At 42.1% G+C, this 15,192-nt stretch overlaps 1 protein-coding gene across 3 annotated transcripts in view; it reads left to right on the top strand.

Moving 5' to 3' along the window:
* The window catches only part of kiaa0825 (KIAA0825 ortholog), a 121,654-nt gene that overhangs the window by 31,449 nt on the left and 75,013 nt on the right, over positions 1-15,192 (top strand). For all 3 annotated transcript variants that reach the window (XM_022192622.2, XM_022192630.2, XM_051950412.1), the window contains exons 10-16: positions 1,153-1,430; positions 2,597-2,747; positions 4,821-5,011; positions 6,170-6,376; positions 6,656-6,766; positions 8,902-9,041; positions 11,821-12,000. In XM_022192622.2, coding sequence (XP_022048314.1) covers positions 1,153-1,430; positions 2,597-2,747; positions 4,821-5,011; positions 6,170-6,376; positions 6,656-6,766; positions 8,902-9,041; positions 11,821-12,000 — 1,258 coding nt within the window. The remainder of the gene's footprint in view (positions 1-1,152; positions 1,431-2,596; positions 2,748-4,820; positions 5,012-6,169; positions 6,377-6,655; positions 6,767-8,901; positions 9,042-11,820; positions 12,001-15,192) is intronic.

The following is a 15,192-nucleotide window of genomic DNA, read 5'->3' as shown; positions in this document are numbered from 1 at the left end:
ATATGGGGAAATGTGCTTTGTTTGAAGTTTTTTAAGGATCCACCTGACTCGTAACTCATGTATACACACAAATATAAATTTTGATTTGAACTCACATACATATGTGACTCCCTGACTTGTGCATGATCATCTTTCACTGTTTCCAGTGTGATACCAATAAGAAGCACATGAGGTAGTGGAGGCAGCAGTCTCAAGGTGTGCGTGCATATGTCTTGGTGCGCAGCTTTCACAGAAGTGGTGCTTTTCAAATTGTCTACAGATGCACATTAAACCACTATACTGTATGCAGTATAACACACAACAGACACCCTCACGCACGTTAATATTTTCTATTATGAACATCAAACAGGTTCGAACTATAGCAAGTCTTGTGCTATACTTGTGAAATTGTAGCAACGAGGCTAACCTGATAGATTAGCCTTGTCTTGTGAACAGTAAAGATTTCTCCTATAGGTAAATACTAGTGAATACCCAGACTGCTTCTTTGTGTCTCTGCAAGCACACACGCTTGAGTATTTTGAAGTGCCTTGATCAGCCAGTTTCCACGGGCCCTGGAGAGTTAAAGGTGTAGACAGCCTTGTCCCTGAAGGCCTCTCTCCAGGACAAATGTGGATAAGTCTTGCATATTGCTCTGGCAGTTTGTAGAATAAGCTGTCGTTATTTTACCTTGCTGGAGCAGCTCTCTCTCACCCTCTCTCCCATTCTCACCTCTCCGTGACCTTTTCTTTTTCTTTCCTCACAGCCTATCTGACTACCCACCTCGCCCGATATGTACTGTAATACTTCTGCTTGAATGTGACTAACATGACGCATGCTGTTATAAAACTAGACCGATGTGCTGATCTATTCCTCAGAAGTAAAAGGTTACCAATTCTGCATGTTCAGCAGCAAAGCGTATGTCGAGGGCATGTCTTCAGACATCTGTATTCTACATTTGCACTGATCAGTGTTTGCTTTTCAGCTGTAATGTGTAACGCTCTGCTCGGTCTTGAATCCTTGTCATTCCGATGACTCCTTGCAAATGTTCCATTATTTACATCTAATGAGGTCTCTTTCTGATGTTTTTTCTTCTGTTTTTCCTCTTACTGACAGATTTTCCTTCTGTTATTGAGATCATCTTGTCTCATCTTTGCCGTCTCTCTCCCCCCTCAGTTCTGTGGAGCAATCATGACTGAACTGGATGCTTTACTACCATTGGCAGCAGCCTGCAGGGACAGCTCTCTCCTGGGTGTGCGATCAAGCTTTGTAGAGGCATGTGGCAGAGCAGCGTTTGCCATGTTGGCCCGTTTGCAGGAGAGGGCCCTGGAGGTCCCATCTTCTGCACCCCTGAAGAACTTGCCTGCTCTGCTGTCCACTTGCATTTATGTGCACCAACGACTAGAGCACTACAATGCCAGGCTGAAGGATTCAAATACCACAGCAGCTAAAGTGTAAGACAGAGGTGTATGCATGTGAGCCCTTCAGTGGGTATTAGGATTGTCAGAATCAGATGGTATACTGGCTGCCATGTGTTTACAAATATTCATATTTCTCTGTATTTTAGTGTGCATATCCGTTTGTCTATCCTTCGTCACAGATGGTGACTACAGGGGACATCATGCTATGCCAAAATGGTCAGATATGGGAATAATTTCAGTAGAAACCAAATTTGTAAGGTTCTAAGTTCATAATAGGAGTTTACAGATGTTGAGGAGTTTAGTTCAACATCCGAACCACAGATACTATGTTCTTTTACTCTGCCCCTATGCTCAGACTTGTTTCCATCGTTCCACTATTTTTCTCATTCATAGCATTATACCATATACAAACAATTGTACCACAGACTAATATGGTACGTATATCTCCACTTGCTCCAGCTATATTGTGTATATCGTCACAGGATTTTCGACTCCGGTTTGAACTATAACAGAAATATTTATTAAACAAATGATTGAAGCAGTACATCAAAGCGATTCCTTCTAAAATTGTGAAATAGAAAACAGAAGAAACAATTCAAAAGATTTTGAATTTGAGATTAATAAGAGTTGATCAGGCAGTTTTTCTTTTTTTAAAGGATAGAAATGATTGACAGGTGGTAATGACACCCATATTGTGTCTACATCTGGTGAGTTTTTATGCCCCCTAATACCCCCTTAACCTCTGCTCTCTGCAGATCCCCTCTAAAGGCATCCCAGGTGCCCTCTGTGCTCCAGTTGTCCCACCTCTGGCCCTTTGCGCCCCTCCACCTGCACTTGCACTGTGCCCCCTTCAGTCATAAAGCACCCCCCTCCTCCACACCGTTCAGTCCCCCTGGTTTTAAGTCTCCTGCACCCCTGCCTTTCCTCTCTCTGGAAAGTATCAAGGCAGGCAGATTTTAAGGATATGAAATGTCACACTGAACTTTTAGAATAAATCAACTGTTCTTTCATCTGATCATTTCCCCTCATGTTTGTTTGATAGCTTCCTGAATATACAGTAATTAAATATTACAGGATCGTGCCCTCTTGAACTCTTGACCATTGTTAGCTCATTCTTTTTCCTAACATGCCTTGTGTGTTATAGATTATGTATTATATGCCATTACTGTTAAAGGTTTGTTGCCTTCCTCTGTGCTTAGACCCCTGACCCTGCTGCCTATCCAGAAGTGCCAAGAGACAGTGGAGGCCTTGAGAGATCAGCTAACTGGCTATTGCACCCAGGTTTGTTCCACCTGCATTCTTCAGGACGCAGAGAGTCACCACTGGGCTGATCCCAAACCCTTCTATGAGGTAAAATGTCCTTACATACTATATATTCAATTTGACAATACCTTGAAATATAATTAGCCATTCAATGATAAGCTCTTCTGGGATTAAAAATATCTGGTTGTCTTATGTCATTTGGGCCTGTTTCAGTATGCTTTGTTTACCCATAAATCAAAAAATAGCACATTAAACAGCTCCAGTGTTGTTGGGTGTTGATTTCACTGCTTTGCTCATTGTAAAAAGAGGAAATTCTAATGCCATGTGTCTTAGCAGACTTGTTCAGTGGATTCTGAGGAACTCTAGGAATTATGCTCTGGAGCTTTCTTGCTTCTTCGTTTCATTCCCACAATACACCTTTACCTCCCACTCTCCCTCTTCTAACTGAGCCTTCTACTCTGAGCTCCCTGAGAACATCTGTGGCTTCCATGTTGCCCTGGGGGCTCCAGGGATTCAGCTGTCTGAAGTCTGCAGTCTACACTGGGACTGTCTGGAAACAGCATAGGGCCCCTGGAACTCCCCTACCTTTATGCCCTTAAACCAATCTAAACCTCCCCTCTCTTTCATACTTTATCCCACTTTTGCCTTTTTTTTCCCTTTGTTCCTCCCTCCTTCCCTGGGTCACTGGTGTCAGACAGGCCTGCTGTGAGCAGGTGTGTGCTTTTGTTCAACCATCCCTGTGTGCATCTGTACCAGTGAATGTATGGCTGTGCTGCAGCATCTCAGGATGAGCTTCTTTTGGTGTGTGTATGTGTATGTATCTATATTTTTTTGATGTTTGTTGTATGTGTAGTTGTATGCATAGGCTTTCCATTCCCTGGTTCCCAAACGTGTATCTTGGCTCCTTCAAAGCTCAGTACAGACAGACTCGTCTCCAACTTGCATTTTTCTTTTTGTTATTTTAAATTGCTATTGACATGTGAATTGCTATTGGCTGAAAAATGTTTTATATGCCCCAGTAAAATAGCAACATATGAGGCCAGTTAAGTTGAACAAAGCCAATTTTGAACATGACCTTAGTTGCCTTGCATGTCAGGATTTTACTTTCAGAGCCTTTGGAGTCTAATTTTAATTTAATGGGAAAAAAAACACTTCCAAGTGTATTCTGTTCTCAGTTGTCCATCCCAGATTCAGTCCTCACTCTTGCCAGGCCATCATCTTTAATAGTAATTTGTTCATAGTTGACCTGGCTGGTAAAATAATGTTTCACTTGGACGAGTGCAAACGGACTTTTTGTTGGGGCTGCTTTTGGTTTGGATCCAATGGATTCATCTCTGTCTGCGTTAGCTCGACTGAGTCCACAGGCAGAAAATGGCAACGGAATCCCAGACATGGGAGCGTGGCTTTGTTTCCCATCAATGATCGATGCATGAATGACAGGCTGCAGGGAGGAGAGCAAGGGAGAAGAATGGAAGAAGTAAAACACAAGATAGATGAGGTGAGGGGTGGAGGAAAATGAGAATAGATTCATTGGCATAATGAGTTAAAGGTGTGAGGAAGTTGATGAGCTTTGGGTTTGTCACTGACACACGCACCATCAGGTTACTGTTGGAGGTTAAACATAAGGAGTTTGAAGAAAATACAGGTGATAAAAGAATGCATCCTTCTATACATTTTCCAACAAAGATGCAGGCTGCCAGGACAATAATCTTTTTCTGTCTTCCTTGCTTTGCCTGTCCTTCTTTCATCTCACTCTCACTTGTCTTTGCTGACTTTATTTAGAAAACTTCTGGATTTCTCCACTCCTCTCTTTCAGTCACTCTGTATGTGTGAGCGAGTATGTGCATGCCAGTGTGTGCCTGTTTTGATGTGATTTCCAGTTCAGGACTTTAAAGCAGTCTAAAATCCCAGTGGGAGATGAAACCCAGGTGCAGAGTGCAGGTGGCATGACCACTGAGACATCCTGGTGTTGACAGACCTGCCTCTGTCTCTTTCTCCCTCTTTCTCATCCCTCAGGTTTTCCCTCTCACCCTCTCTTTTTCTCCCTCTATTTTTATCTCCTCTGTGATTTTGCTTCACTGTCAGTGTCCATATCGCAACATATCTTCATCTGCAACCCTCCTCTCTCCCTCCCTTCCCATCTACCACTTTCCTCCACAGGGCGAGCGCTGCTCCTTCTCCCTGCAGATGTGGTTCTACTTCCTGTGTGGGCTCCGTAGCGACCTGTGGGCGGTCCTTCCGGAAGACTTGGCCAAAGAGCTGCTTGGCCAAGTGCTGTCGGAGACTTTACAGCTGCTGGTGCGAAGATATGCCAGGGCCCGTGCTTCATACAAGAGACACCTGCAAATCAGGTATATTGTCATGTATTGTAGTTTTATAGATATCAATATAAATGAGGCCACTGAAATATAATGTATCAAACACAGTCCTTAACTACACTTTATGTTTATTGTTGATGCATTGATTACTTAATGCCAATTTTTGATATACAAAACTTAACATAGCGGTGTAATCAAGTACCTTGATTCCTAGCTGTTGAATTCACTGGATTAGCCAAAACAGGGCTTCATTTCTTTCTGCATAATTTACTAAATCATGACATGAAGTGTACAAGTTTCATCATTACAATATGAATATAAATATACCTTCAAAGAGGATTTCATCCCTCTCACGTACTGTGGCTGCAGACCAGACATGTAATGGGATGATAACTGAGAAAACAGTTTCTCCACATGGCCCTTCAGTTTTTTGCTTTAAGGACTTCTTGCTCATGCTGGTTTAAATGTTAAGGTTTGAGGGTGATGGTGGGGGTCTGATGGTGGAGTTCCGATCATAGTGTTGGCACATCGTGGGTGCACTCGCTGTATCCTCTTTGTTTTTCTTTCCCTAATAGCTAAGTGATGACAATAGATGAGTTAAACTGTGACACACAGTAAGAGGCAGAAATAGTGACGAAGATAAAGTGCAGAAGGCATGTGCTGTAACTCAGGATGTCACCACAAAGCCTGGTTTATGTTGCTTGGAGATGTATGTATTTCAGGAGGAATAGTTGTAAAGTGTGAAGTTAGGCTAAACAGATGTCTTTTCAAATCTTCTCCAGGTCTCCTATGTGTATAGCACTCACTTGGGTACTCTTATGCTACTTCACCCCTCCTGTATCAGCCCATTCTCGTGTGTCTATAATAATGATTTAGGCCATAGGGAAGCAAGGATGAGGAGATGAGAGATGATGAGCAGCATTCCTAAACCAATTGAGAGAACAGATATACGACTGTTTATGTAAAACCAATGGGTGGGTGTAACATAGAGGACTTTTATAGCGAAATCCAAACCCTGGACACTTCACTTTCCAACAGTAAAATCACAAGGAGGTTCTGTTATCTGACTGCGCGTGGAATGAGGCCCCTATGTCATGATGTAACGGTAGACGATCTTTATGTGTTCTCCCCTCTTCACTTACATCTTTTCTGGTTTTATCCCTTTTCTGCTTCCCTCATCCTGTACTTAAGATGTGACATTACAGCGGTGTTGCTGTATGTGGACCATCTCATGTGGAGCGTGTGTGATAGTCCTGAGGCGTTGGTGCGCTCCAACCCTACTTCGGCCATTACCATAATAGGAGGTGGTTCCGACTGGCCCTATGTAATCCACGGCCTGTGTGACCAACTCCTGACAGTCCTCATCATTGTCACAGCACCTGTATCTTTGCTGTATAGGTTGGTATTGCATGCGCATTGTGTTTTTGTTATTTAACTTAATTTATAGTCAAATGAGACTAATGGATACCCACGTTTTTGTACTTTCCATTGAACACTGTTGAATAGAGACAGTCAAATGGCTACAGGTCCCACACTAAACTTGACAAAAGTGGACTGCCAACTGTGAAAAAAGATTAACAAAAGTATACTATGAACACAGGAGGATGTACTTGTTATTTTAATATTATTAGAGGAAACCGAAGACATGTTGATCATGTTCATTTTTGATTCCTCCAGGACATTTATGATTGATGCTACAAAGGACTCGACACCACGCCAGCCCAAAAGCCCTGCTGTACACTGGCTCAATGCTATCAACCCTGACCTCTTCACAGAGCAGACCATACGGTATGTAAATTACACCCATCATACCATCTGTCACCTATCATTCAGTACATACACATACAGTACGCATGTTCACATGCAAATGCACATGCACACACACACACTCTGGTATGCTAAGCCATCACACACATCCACCCACCTTATAGAGAACCATATGTGTGTGTGCATTTTGCATGTGCAGATACAATATATAACCTGCAAGTCGAGCTCAAGCTGCAGTCCCTGTTGTAATATAACACAGATGCAGGTTGAGGAAGAAAAAAATAAACAGTCTACCGTTGCTGCCGACACCGAGTTTGTTTTATGTTGATGGTAGCTGATGGCTTTACTGTGACGCTTTTAGGCAGGACAGAGACTCAGATGTAGAGAAATACTCAGGTAAAAGTCAAAAAGGCAAAGTCTTTCCTGGGAATCCAGGTGGTCACACACAGGTAATCAGTCCAAACCAAGCAAACAAATCCAGGCAGGGAGTAGGCAACTATCCAAAAACTAAAGAGTAAAGCAGGGTCAAAAACCATGGAGACCTGCGCTAGAAAGAAAACTGGAAAGCGATGAACAAAGACAATCTGGCAGAGGAACACGGAAAATGGGAGAATATGGACTTGGCTGGGAGAAAAACCATGGGCATTTTGGGCAGGTGTAGATAATCAAGGGAGCCGGAGACACACAAGGGCAATGACTGAAACAACAGGACATGTGAACATCAAAAAATTAAAGGAAATACAGCAGACATCGATTGAAGGGATGTTACATTTACACACGAGGCATCCTCAAAAGCATACTGAGCAGCATCCGTGTGTCCAGTTACTGTTGTGACCTCCACTACACAGTCAATCACTCTCTCCCCTCACCCTTGTCTCCACCCTCCTCCCCTCTCATCTCCCTCACAGCCAGAGGTGATGTCATTGCGTGCTCATGGATCACAAATCAAACTAACCCCCACTCTCTCGCTTCTAAGTATTGGAGAGCTGAAATTAGTTTATTTTTATGACCTCTTTATTTCGTTGCTTGCACCTCCTGCCTTCATGCGTGGGGTGCCGGGGGGCTGCCAGTGGCACATGGCCAGATCCACAGGTCCTTATCCAGGACCCAACCTCTGTGGCCAAATCTTTCCCCAGTCCATTAAAATAAAGCCCATTGTTATTGTCATTAAATAAAACAATAATAAAATTGCAGAGAAAGTAAATAAATCACCCAGCATTCTAGGCTATAAAGAAAGCACCTGAAACTGTGTTTTCTGTGTTTGTCCATGTATATTCTCTGCATTTTTCTTCTTGCCTTTGCACCTATGTGTGTGTATGTATCTGTGTGTCTGCATCTGTGTGTCTTGTTTCTGTAAGCTGACCCTGCGCTGTAGCCGGGTAGATTTATCAGAGCAGTTAAAAGAGGATTTCTTCTGGATTTGCAGTCCCAGTGACATCATAAATTGTGCTGTCAGATTGAGGCATAGTTTTCCTCAGTCAAGCAGCAGGGTGCACCCTGCTCTAGCCTTTTGGCTCAAATAGAATGGTTAATTTCTGGGCAGACACCCCCTGTGCTGCCTCCTGCCTCCTTGCTCTACAGACAAACTCTGTCCATTCCTTCCATTATATTTTATTGAGATGTATAAAGTAACATGCAGGCACACACATGTCAGCATGGTCTCACACATGCACACATAAATAACCACAAGCACGGGCTCTGAAGAGTACACACGCGCAGGCTTACATTCACACACACCAAGGATACGGCTCATTAGCCACAGCTGGCTGCAGCCTCTTGGTTATACAAAAGATGCAGGAGGGGGGTACTGCTGTATATTCATGTATTTGGCTGTCTCCCAAATGTTAATTTGCTTTTAGCTGGCCAAGATTAGAGCTAATTCCTTCCCGGTGCCTTCACTCTCACTTACTTATAATAAGTGAGAGTGAAGGCATTTGGAGACTAATCTTGAATCTGGAGTGAGTGACACTGACGGAAGTTACCATTGTAGCTATTCCCCAACTGTTCCCTCCCAGATTGTCATCCAAGACTTCTGTCTTTGTCTTTAACTTGTGAAGCTTTGTTGTCTCTTGCTAAATGGACTTCTATCTGTATACTCACCTGACACTGCAGAACTGTCAACTTTGTTTTCATTTTTTCCCCTCAATCTCTCTCAGAGATGGCCTTGTGGGCCAGGCAGCCTTGGCCTGTCAGCTGAGGCTGCTGACCTCTGACCCAGGACACAATCCCAAGCTGCTACTGCGAATGCTGCTGTACAGAGACTGTCACCTGCCCAGAATACTCCTGGAAAATTCTTGTGAGTCTGTTATTTTTGTACTGTGCATGGATTGGTATGTGTTAATGGGTAAAGGAAGCAGCGGGAATGCATGTGTGTTGTGCATATGCTTAGCTGTCCATCTTTTAGAGTGAAAGTGCAGCCACTTTGTTTTATTCTTTAATAATTCATTTTATTTTTAGAAGTCTAGACCCACAGAACAAATCCCACAGGGGACATGTGTGGGAAGTGTTTACCAGTGTCTTAATTATGGTGCCCTAAGATCCTAAGCGAGTTATACAGACTTGAGATGAGCTCTATCTGTTTTATGAAGTTATCATCAGCATCTTTGCCATCATCATCATTTTCACCTTGGTCATCATCATCACTAAATCAATAGAGCGCAGTAATAAACACTCAACAGGCCCAGGCAGAGCACACGCCTTGACCTTTAAAGATTTTCCCTTCCTTCCTTTCTCTTCCACACAGCAACAGTCTAACCTTTAAAGAGTGTTGTGCACTCGCACATTAATTCACATTATAGCGACCTCATTAATAACAACTCTCACTGTCTTGTTCTCTCGCTCGGTCTGAGTCTGACTCAAAGGCTCTGCAATGCTTCTCCCTGCACGCTGCCGTAAATCAACGTTAGAAGCGCTGACTCTCACGTGTTATCACGGTGACGGGGTAATTAACCAGGAAGCAGACAGACAGAAGAAACAGATTGACTGAATGCCTACACTCCCGGAAGCCACTGCACTTCCCACTACATGTATATTCTGGGGCGTGTCGTAGTGCTCTGTTAATAAAAATTCTAGTACAACTTACTCATGGATAAGTAGCTCAGTGAATCACTCTGGACTCTATCTAGCTCTATCTAGCTAATTAAATTTAGTTCATTGTGTTTTTTTTAAATTTTGTTGCTGTTAGAACAGTCAGACGATTTTGTTTTAAAATACGGCATATTGTTTTTTTCTAATACACTAACTTCATTTCACCACTTTCTCAATATTGTTGTACTTCATGGCACTTTCTTAAATGCTCTGTATCGGTCTTATCAAAGCACACTAACTTTTTACCAAGCTGGCAGGCCACTTAAATGGCCTTTGCATTGTCTGATTGTTTGAAAATGTGCCTCCTCCTCATCTACAGTATCATTTTTCGCGTTTACACAGCTTACCCTAAATTAGAAGGTAAACTACTCCTGGTGCACACACACACTACAGCACACACAGCCTTTTTATTATCTTCAGCGTGTCTGCTTCCAATTACAGAGGTTTGCAGAGAGGGCCCCTGTGACTGGTTGACTGGTTGTCCGGAAGATAAACAGGTGTATATATTGGCTATGTATCAAGGTTGGATAAGCTCAGAGACAGAGAGTGAGGGAAAATAGAAAAGGCAACTGAGAAATCTGCGTAGAAACAAAAACACATTGGACTTATTTTGTGGAGCACGACTTAATGGAAACTCCACAGAGATGTGCCAGTGCACTGACATCTGTTTTTCTGAAGTCATCTGCTGCTCCATAATGGGATCATTATTAAAAGCCACCTAGTTAACCTGCCATGCTCTCCACCACCCCAAGTGGAAATTAATGTTAGTCACCCCTGTTTCCTTGGACCATTGCAGTCACAGCAGTGATATCTGGAACACTCACTCCTTAAGGACCAATTACCAGACAGGCAGCGAACAAGATGCCTGCATAATCCACGTACAATAACGCTGCCTAATAGACTGATTATAGGTTAGGCTGGTTGACACTTTTGAGTGTGCATGTTAGATGTGTGATTGTGAATGAAAAGAAGCGTGAGAGACGCAGAGGGAGACTTTGAGACAGGGAGATAGAGGAAATCATTTCTCATACAGACCTTGAGTGGTATCAGTGGTTCCTACCTGAATGTTATTAAGGTGGCTGATATTACTGTCACCGTAATGCAACAGCTAATTTAGCCCTGTCATTTTAAAATAGTCCGGCATTAGTCAGAAGGAAGCCGCGCTGCCCTCCATCACAGCGCCCCCTCATTGACTGCTGCGTTGCATTCACTCTCCTATTCAAATAGCTGTCATCTCCCACACAGCAGACTGACAGACCGCTGGATGTCTGCCACCTCTGGAGCAATGGGCCTTTCCTCAGCAACCCCTGTCAACTTAACACACACTCACATACACACACTTATAAGCATACAAAACGCATGCAGTATATAGACATCTGTATGGGTTGCACACACACACACACACACACACCTCCATCCTCAGCCCTGTGCTCAGACAGCAACCCCCACAAGGACACCCTGTCAAAACCTCTTCCTTTTCACTTCCTGTCTCCATGTACTGTGGATCCCACAGCCAGGGGCTTTGAAATCTGTTTCTTTTTCTGTTTTTTTTTGTCTGTTTTTTTCCCTCCATCTAACACAGATGTGGATTTTCCTTCCCCTTCTATTCCACAACGCCTTTTGTTCAGCCTTTCTGTTAACATGTGTCAGGTTGGGCAGCCTTGACATTTTCCAATGTGTTTTTGTTCGCAGAAATCAAGATGCTGTTTTTCATAGCATAGGGTTTTACATCTTTCTCTGCCTACCTCCATAAGGTTAATATTGTCTGAATTCTAATTCAAAAAACAGGCAAATTTTTTGCACTGACCTACACACCCCTGCGTGCGTATGAGTCAGCCTTTTCATCTCTTTGTGCATCCATTTGTTTGTGATTGTGTCAAGGGCTCCAGATTGTCAGGGTTTCATAAATTCAGTGACATTTTGAATATCCGCACATTTACTTGTATTGTTCACAGAAGTGTCTCACCAAACTGACTCTGATTTTTCAGATTTTTGCCAGGAGAGCAGCCTAGAAGTGTCGACAGAGAATTGCAAGGCAGGAGATGACTTCATAGTTGCATTGTTCAACCTTTTCTCCTGCCTCAATAATGTTCCCAAGGCCTTGACTCAAGCCGTTCAACCATACCTGGAGAGGGTACATATATGGGAACACCTCTACACACTAGCAGGTAAAGTGACAGCCAGCTGCTGTCTTGTGCTGTGGTTCAAGGGTCATTATCACTTCCCGGCATCGCACTGATGTGGAGATACAGTAGATATACAAGGTCGTACTTGAAGTTTCAGTGCTGTTGTATATTGTAGCAATGTGTAACCCTGTGGTGTCACAAGCATCGTGTGCTTGGAAATACATTGCTTGAATCACAGTTTATTTTTTAAACTAATAGAGAATATACGGCGCCCTTCATAATTATTGGCACCCCTGGTTAAGAGGTGTTGAAAACCTTAAAGTAAATTCAATTTTTATTGCAGAAACATACTCTCACACTGAAAATTGTTGAAAAATGTATTATAGGAGAAGATTATGTGCTGTTTTGTTGGCAAAAGGGGGTTGTACAAAGTATTAACATCAGTCGTGATAATAATGATGATTTTGTGTAAAATAATTATTTCTTAATGTGTGATTTTTTCCCCCCCTACTGAATAAATGCACTGGAATTAAAGGTTGGATTTTCCTCTTTTTTTCATTGTGGTCCTATATTATTTAGAAAAAAATGAATTTATTAGAAGCTGAATAACACATCTTAACCAGGGGTGCCAATAATTATGGAGGGCGCTGTAAATATTTCTTACAGGAAAGAAACTACAATGTAATTTATATACTTCCATTGCTCATTAGCTCAAATTATTTAATTTATACGGAATTATACTGTACCATATATAGATGGTACAATAGGAAATAAAGTGATGTTAAAGCCACTGCTTTTGCCAGTTCATGGAAATATTGATAGTGAGACACACTTGTTTCTTTCTTGGGTAACAAAAAATAATGTAGGTAACCTATTTGGACATTTCACCACATTTTCTCACTGATGAACAAATTGTTGTAAGAAAATGTGGTGTATATATTTCTATATACAGAAGCGAACCTGCGCACAAAGAATACCTCACTTTTATTTTCCCTAAAGGCCAGTATTGACATTTCTTACACATGAGCTAAAGCACAGCTATAAGACTCTGTTACACAGACTGCAATTATTCCCCAACTCTTTCTGCCTCTTTCTGGTGCAAGCTTTAATACAGAGCATAATCAGAACTCCTGTGGAGTATGGAGCTCTTTTTAGTGGTGATTCTTATATCCAGGGTGAGTTGTAATTATTGTAGCATAAATTAGGGTGATTGGAGAAGAGTATTTGGATGGAGACAGAGCAAGGGAGGGGTCGACAGAGGAAACGAACGAAAGAGAGATAGAGTGTGCCAGAGAGAAATTCTCAATGTCATCCAATCATCATTTATCCTCACAGGATAATTAGTTTAATTATTGGACTGTTCCAAATCTTTGTATTATAATTTTGGTTACAGGATACCCCCAGTGCCCCCATTTCTATTTAAACTGTTCACTGAGTTAACTTTCATAGATTACGTTGAGAGTTTCAGTATTTCTCCACTTACACTGATGTTTCATCACACTGTAGCAGGTTGTTTCAGATCAATACACTAGTCAATACAGTAGCAGGCGGTATAAAGTCTGAGAATCAAGTGACTTTGAAAAATAGGTCTAGGTCTCACCTGCCACAGAGCGCTTCTCCTTCCAAAAGCTTTATCGTTTTCTGTTCTGCTCTCCTCTTTCTCTGTGGCTCTGGGGTCGCACATTTGTTAGGCATCCCTTGAGATTCCATTCCTGCCACAATACTATTTCTCTCTTTTGTAGCCTTTGGTTTTACAGCCGGAGCTGTAGGAAGTTTATGGGTGCCATACAACTTCATGCTCTGCTATCAATATGAGCAGGATATGAAAGGGCAGAGTGATGAAAGACCAAGTGCACCTGGAGAAGGTAGTAAGATTCCTACCATCAGGCCACCTGGGTTTGATCGAGAACATGTGAATTTAACTTGGTTTATTTGCCTTTAGTGCAGATATTTCAAGAGCATATTGCGCTATATGGATTCACAAGTTATTCATGCCTTTGTATTTTTTTTTGACTAATTTCTGACATAGACTGACTGACTACATTGACTGCAGCTAATTTGAAAAGTCCAGAGCACAAAAACCATGACATGAAATGTAACCTAATCTAATGTTGTAGCAGTCATGTTTCATTTTTGTGCCAATAGAATGGCATGTGTGGGTCTTGAACAAGTTTATAGTGTAAACCTTTTATGCTTTAGAATTCCAGTAAAATAGTATTTCCATAGAATAGTACTGAAAGCTCCTACATGTTTTTATTATACATTGAGAGACCTCTTTGTGCTGCATGCCTGCTATTACATAAATAAAAAAAAATGATTTTTACAGCAGCAACACATCTGCTTATTAAATATAGCAAGACATAAATTCCTTTAATGACCGATTTCTATTCATTCTCTAAAGAAAAGTCATTCTGTCTGTTGATGGAGTCAAAAAAATTCCAAAACATGTTACAACCCATGCTTCATTCTAGAATATTAGAAACTGTACAAATTCTGCTCTCATCTATCTGAGTTTAATTCAACTGCAAAAGCAGATATTTCCCATGTCAAAACTAGAACACCAAGTGAGTCAATTTAGTACTGGCATTTGTACAATGTTATCTGTGTTTTAATTATTCTTTATGCACTTAAAAATATAAACGCAACACTTTTGTTTTTGCTCAATATCACCATTTCTCTCAAATATTGTTCACAAATCTGTCTAAATCTGTGATAGTGAGCACTTCTCCTTTGCTGAGATAATCCATCCCACCTCACAGGTGTGCCATATCAAGATGCTGATTAGACACCATGATTAGTGCACAGGTGTGCCTTAGACTGCCCACAATAAAAGGTGAAAGATGCAGTTTTATCACACAGCACAATGCCACAGATGTGGCAAGATTTGAGGGAGCGTGCAATTGGCATGCTGACAGCAGGAATGGGCTGCACAGTGGAGTAGTGGTTAGTACTTTCGCATTGCAGCAAGAAGATCTCTGGTTCAAATCCCGGCCTGGGCCTGGGATCTTTCTGCATGGAGTTTGCATGTTCTCTCTGTGCATGTGTGGGTTTTCTCCGGGCACTCCGGCTTCCTCCCACAGTCCAAAAATATGCTGAGGTTAATTGGATACTCTAAAATTGCCCGTAGGTGTGAATGTGAGTGTGATTGTTTGTCTGTGTATGTAGCCCTGCGACAGACTGAAGACCTGTCCAGGGTGTCCCCTGCCTTCGCCCGAGTAAGCTGGGATATGCTCC

The sequence above is a fragment of the Acanthochromis polyacanthus genome, chromosome 7 (genome assembly GCF_021347895.1).
Source record: "Acanthochromis polyacanthus isolate Apoly-LR-REF ecotype Palm Island chromosome 7, KAUST_Apoly_ChrSc, whole genome shotgun sequence".
In the NCBI taxonomy this organism is placed as follows: domain Eukaryota; kingdom Metazoa; phylum Chordata; class Actinopteri; family Pomacentridae; genus Acanthochromis; species Acanthochromis polyacanthus.
This window is presented reverse-complemented; position numbering and strand designations above follow the sequence as displayed.